This window comes from Fulmarus glacialis, unplaced genomic scaffold (genome assembly GCF_000690835.1).
Source record: "Fulmarus glacialis isolate BGI_N327 unplaced genomic scaffold, ASM69083v1 Scaffold46956, whole genome shotgun sequence".
Classification (NCBI taxonomy): Eukaryota; Metazoa; Chordata; class Aves; order Procellariiformes; family Procellariidae; genus Fulmarus; species Fulmarus glacialis.
This window is the reverse complement of record NW_009219649.1, coordinates 2,667-8,831: the sequence shown is the minus strand read 5'-3', so window position 1 is coordinate 8,831 and position 6,165 is coordinate 2,667. Positions and strand designations below refer to the sequence as shown.

General features: G+C 39.5%; 1 protein-coding gene across 1 annotated transcript; it reads left to right on the top strand.

The window, feature by feature from the left end:
• Nucleotides 1–2,097: 2,097 nt before the first annotated feature.
• On the top strand, nucleotides 2,098–5,276 carry LOC104071906 (chromosome unknown open reading frame, human C6orf57). Its single transcript, XM_009580447.1, has 4 exons — nucleotides 2,098–2,166; nucleotide 2,212; nucleotides 2,299–2,451; nucleotides 5,167–5,276. Exons 1-4 carry the CDS (start codon nucleotides 2,098–2,100, stop codon nucleotides 5,274–5,276), a joined length of 333 nt encoding a protein of 110 aa, XP_009578742.1.
• Nucleotides 5,277–6,165: the final 889 nt, after the last annotated feature.

Below are 6,165 nucleotides of genomic sequence, written 5' to 3'. Positions count from 1 at the left end.
TTCTTTCTTTTTTTTTTTCCCCCTCTCGATATTAATATTCTCCCCTATATTGCAAACCTTCTGCTATCAGGCCTCACTATCGGTTCCGGAGGTTTTCTTTCTCTGCCGTTGCTGCGAGCTTTTAAACGGTAGTAAAATACTAAGCCATGGTTTAATATTTGTAGAGTAGCGGGAGGAAACTTACTGTGGCCTTGGAAGTTACTGGTCTGTGCCCTTTATGTGAGGAAATTCAGGTGATTTCTTCATGGAGAAACCTAGGCTGGAGGACAAATAAAGTAGCCTGCAGAACAGTGTCTGTCCCCCATGCATGCTCAGCTTGGACTATTCTGTAGGGTTGCAGGTCAGGCCACTTCCTTCTTCATCAAAAGTTGAGATTTCTGTGATCCTATTAATACAGTATTTCTGAAACAGACCAGTACATGTTAGTAGAAAAGCTGGGAAAAAATGTTAGATGTTTGTGGGCCCTCCTAGGCTTTATTTGGCTGTTAGGTTCATGGCAAGATGTGGCTGATGCTCCTTGTCTCCCCCGATGAGTGCCCAGCTCTCAGTGCATGAATGGCTTTGTTACGATAAATTGCGGTCTGTGGGCCACTTCAAAAGACTGGATATTGTGGATGTTGGCTGTGCAGCAACTCTAAAGACTTGGGATTTTCAACTTCTTTTCAAATTCAGCTATATAATTAATAAATTGGATGGCTTTGTGACTGCCCATAAAGGATGAGGGAGTCAAAGATCAGTTTGTAGAATGTGGTTTACTGATAAAGTTGATTGTTCATCTCATCTTTTTCAGAGGTACTTAATATTGAACTTCTATCACCTCTGTGTCAAGAAGAATGTATTTTGATCAACAATATCAAGTATTGCAAATAGGAAAATGGATTTTCCTCTTCTCTGCTGAGATAATCAATTTCATATGAGTACCTTAATCTGACTTTTAATTGAACTTGGACTAGAATATCAGCTTTAATTTTCTAGCTAGCTTCTCTTTTAGCTTGCTGAAGAATGACAGGATGCTTGGCAGGAGTAGAAAGATCCAATTATGCAGAAAGATTAGACTCTTCACTGTTGATAGTCCATTATGTCATGCTTAAAGCAAAAAAAAAAAAAAATTATTTCTTTGGGGCATTGGCAACAGTTGGCAGGCATAATACAGTTTATGTGGCTGTAGGGCTTAATGTTAAGGTTGTGGTATTTTAGGATGAATGAATATGCTGATTCTGGGAATACAGGTGAATTGCTGGTTGGTGTATATGTAGGTGAGTCAAACCCATGCTGCTTGAGAAGGTTTCCTTATGCGATCTGTTTAGCAAGGTAGAATAATAGTTCTTTCAAGTGCTTTGCACCCAGTCTGGTACAGGGAGGATTTCTGTGAATCTTCCTTCTTGAGAAAAGTCAGAGCAGCTTTAGGCACCTGTCTATAGCTAAAATATCTTTAGGGGGTAGTTTATGCTCACTGTGGACATTTGGCTTTTTAACCAAATGCAGAAATTTTGAGAGGTCTTCATAAGTAATTTTTTACTTGTTTAACTCCTGAATTATTTATGACTTACAATATCTGTGCACCTCCATTTTTATACTACTTGAAAGCACTTTAGGTATGGATATTAATAGGCTTTCCTCTACATTTATGTTAAAAAAATGTTAGTAGGACTTTAAAGGAAAAAAGTTTATGCTTTTAATTAAAGCATTTGCATGCAGTTACATAATTGAACTTAAATGTGCTCAAAGTTTGTCCTGCTTTTGACTACCAGCTGAATTATTTTACCATCATAAGGGAAGCCCAACTATTCTCTACAAACATTCTGGAAAACCTGTTACTAAGGGAACAACGTTTTATTTTTTAAAACTTTCTTTTGGGAAAGCAGAAGCTTTTTCTGACTCAAAAGCTGTTGGAAATGAGCCAAGACCTGGAAATCAGCAGGCTTCTTGGGGGAGGTTAGGACTTCTCCAGGAAAACAGAATGTACTGGTCTATGATAGCATAATTACTATTTAGAGCCTAAAATACAAGAAGGTAACAGTGAAGATAAGTTCAAGCAGTTTAAAATACACTGTTTATGTGAACTGAGTTATACAACTAACACAGTTTTGCCTGCGTATGGTTCTAGGGCCAAAAATAACTATCTGTGCTGATTTCTTAGGTGTTCATGAGTTGAATGTTAAACTAGTATTTGGAGTTCGTTTTCCTTTGCTCCCTAGTTTCTGAAGTGAGGGTTTTTCAGAGGTGCTCTGAACAGTCATGGAGCTACTCGGTATTAAACTCTCACATTTATGCTACTCCTGTCTGTTTGTTTGATAGAGTCATCACTGCTTTGCAGCTCTGTGAGGAGCACCAGCTCTAAGACAGGAGGAAGATCTGAACCTGCTAAGCAGTCACTTAAGAAACCGAAGCTACCAGTAGGTCGATTTGATGAACCAGAGGAGTCCAGTATAGAGAGGGAACCCCTGGAAAGTAAGTCATGTTTTACAGAATTGAAAGCCATATTTTAAAGGCAAGACCCCTGAGGTGCGGTGCTGATGTCAGTTTAAGAAGAGGGGTAGGCATTCATCACTCTTCAGAATCACTTTCTAAGCTTAATGGTTCTGAAAAAAACAGGGCAGTGGGCACAAGTTGGAGCAAATGATGTATGAGGAAAAAAGTCTTCAAAATGAGGGTGGTCAAACGTTGTAACAAGTTACCCAGAGAATCTGTGATCTCTCTCGTCTTGGAGGTACTCCTATTTGCCTGGATGTCCTGACCTAACATCAGCCTTGCTTTGAGCAGGGTTGGGGCCAGATGTCTGCCAAAGGTGCCTTCCACCATAAACCGTTCCATGATTCGGAGGAATGTAGCTGGTATTGGTCTATTATAGTACAGCTATAAATGGTGGTAGTAAACTCGTGAGGGCACCAGCTACTTTTTATTATCCAAAAAGCCTGTTTTATTTCTTAGTCCACAAAAGTTTTCTGATTCGTGCTGTGTTTCGTGGTCAGTCTTTCTCTTAGTCTTGCAGGTAGTGTTTTGAAAAGCAACAGCAGATACTGAGTTTCCTGAGCTACTCGGTGGGGTCCAGGGAGACCTAATGAGCTTCTATTTGTATTGTGTTGCAGTGACCTTAGTGGGGCTGCATTTAGAGAACCCGACAAGACTAAGGCACAGGTACATCACTGCTGAAGTCACTAGAAACATACGCTTTTTTACCAGACAGGAGAAAGAATCTCTTTTTTCCTTCTTTTTAATTAGCTGTCTTCCTTAACTGAAAGTGCTAGTCATGCTTTATCTTATTCACTATAGTGTGATGTTCTGCTGTTTACCAGTAGTGATAACCCATGCTTATCTATTTCGAGGTCTCTAGGACAAGCTTTTTTAATATATCCATAGATTACTATGAATATCCAGATGACAAAACGACTGAAAAATTATTTTTACCGAAATGGTTGCAAGCAATTTCAGATTGTGACTCACTTGAGAACTGAGTCAGGGTTGGAGTTACTGTGTAAGCAGCTATTTAATTCTCATCCTTTTATTCCCAAGAAAATAAATGCCGTCACTGCTTCATTTAAAACAAATGTATAATTACTGTCTTACGCTTTTTGCTTAGGTGTTCTATGTTTAGAGCAAGACTCAAGGTTTCTTTTGGCTTTGAATTTAGTTGTACCTGTATATTTTTTACATATAACACTAGCAATAGTTTGTTAGAATGCTGACTGCCCATTGTGTCCTCAATGGTTATTAGGAAAAAACGTAAGAGTTTAAGCTGGCCATTTGAATTCCCACTGCTGTGTAGCTCTCATGGAGAAATCTTCTGAGCTTCTGCATCCACTGTCAGCACATCAGTACTGCTTGGATATTGGGATGATATCTACAAAATAGTATTAGATGCATTTGCGCTCCTTGTACTGCCAGAGGTGCTCAAATACTGACATTTCCTATTCTGGTCTGCATGAATTTTTAAAGAGGTATCCCAATATGTCGTTCTCTAAGGCCTGTGGCTACATGAGTCTCCCTCCGTCACTGTTCATCTTTTTCTCTGCTCTCCAGGATTTCTGTTGTTGCCTTTTCTCATTTTCAGCTGTGCTCCTCATTACTTGTCTGGCTTACCAGGGCTGAGGTAGGGATACGACTGAATGAGCCCAGAGTTACGCATATATATGGGAGGCTCTGGAGGATCATCGTGGCAAGGGGGTGTGGGGGGTATAGTGAGCTTCAGGGAGCCCTGCAGTCTAGTGCAGGATTAGAAAACACTGAGCCTAGGATGGTGCTGTGCCAAAAAGTACTTCATGGCTTGGCAATGGCTAGAGGGATGGCCATTGTGCAGCATGGGTGGTCTAAGCTACTATTCTTAAGAGAGGGTCCTGAGTAAGGGAGCACTGAGTAGCATAAGGATGTTGACTGTGAGGTGCAGAAAGCTCTATGGTGTTCGAGTAGGCGGCATAGGCTAGTAGGGTGCTGGGAATAGAAGAACAACTACTAATATGTAAGCATAGCACATCACTTACCAGAGAGATTTGAAAGTCCCATTCATACCCCACTTACGAAGAGTCTCCCTCTCCTAAAAGGGTACCACAGTGACTTAGCGAGCTTAGGTTACTTAGGTTAAGTTTTAGAAGGTAAAAAGTCTAATTTAGCTATTTAGGACTTTATAGTAACTCCTGTGACTGAGGTATCTAGTCTGGTGTTGATAAACACCAACGTGCTATTTCTTGAAAAACGTACCAGCATCCATGAAAACACGGTGTTTTAAAAACAAGAATAATTATAAAATCTTGGCTAAAATTCTAAAATTAAAGCTAAAACTAAAACCTGAGTGCTTAAAGTTAGAGACCTAAAGAAACACAGAAAGTGCCCTGGTGTTTTAGATGTAGTGAACGTGTAGAGCATACCTGAGTGACACAAGTTCTCACTATGTGAGAGAGAATCTGTGGTTCTTTAGTGCCTTTGGATATTGAGTTGCTTTTTCATTTGCATAACTGAATATGATAATATATTCCTGACCGTAGTCACAAAATTCTCTGAAACTACTGTTGTATGACTCTGGGAAATGTTCAACTCAAGGTTGCCTTTCAAAACAAAAGAGAATTGATTTTGTATTTGAAAAAGGAACTAAGAGGCAAACATCGTAGATGGTGACATCTTTATATTTGTCAACATTACAGGCATTTTAATGAACTTTCCCTGTCATTTTAGAATTCCCTGATGGAATCAATCCTGCTACAAAAGAGAGGGGTGGACCTAAAGGCCCTGAACCTACACGTTTCGGAGATTGGGAGAGAAAGGGACGTTGTATAGATTTTTAATGTATAAATATATCTGTATTGCTAATAAAGTATTTCTAGTTGTTGAAAATATAATGTACAGAAAAATCCCACCTGGATTTGTTGTGAAGCTTCTTGTTTCTGTCATGCTTGTGATGAATTTTCTGAGAGATACTATGTAAATAAACATGATGCTGCAACTCAGTGTTTGGAGCTGTTATTTGCTCAATGTACACCTGATCTTTAATGCTGTTTACACTATGCAAGTGTAAATGCAAGCATAGTGATGTGAAATTGGTCGTCAAGATCTTACTGAGATGTATAGAGGCTTGGATTTCTTTATGTATTTAAACATTTATGTAGTGTCTTTAAAGTTCTGAAAGAGCTTTGCAGTTCATGAACCTAGATGCTGTTCATCAAAAGTACGGCCACCTCCAAGGCAATTGGTACTTAGCTGATGTTGGCATTTAGCAGAGTGGTTCATTGGTAAAAGCCCCCTTAATCAAGAACCGTCCCCTCTGTCTCCGTTAGAGTAGGTTGGGGTTTCTTTCCTGTTTGTGCAGAGGGGACGGAAACTGTTTTATCTCATCTCAGACTGACGGGCTGTAAATGGCGTGATAGAAATGGAGGCTTAATTTCGAGAGGGTCAGCTCATGATTGCAAGTAGTGTAGGGGTGCTCTATACGCAGTTTTAGAATACTGTTCTTTATAACCTAGCTTATTCCATGCTTTTTGCATTATCTTTTCCTTGATAAATGGAGATGTCTGAAAACTGGCTAAATGCTGCTTGGGGAAAAATAACATTACTTTCTGAGACCTTATGGTCAAAGGGGACTAATTACATTAGATGATCTAGTATTGCAAATCTTAAAACTATCTGGCATTGCACTAAATCTTTCAGTCAGACTGAGCTCAGTTCTGCATTCAAGAA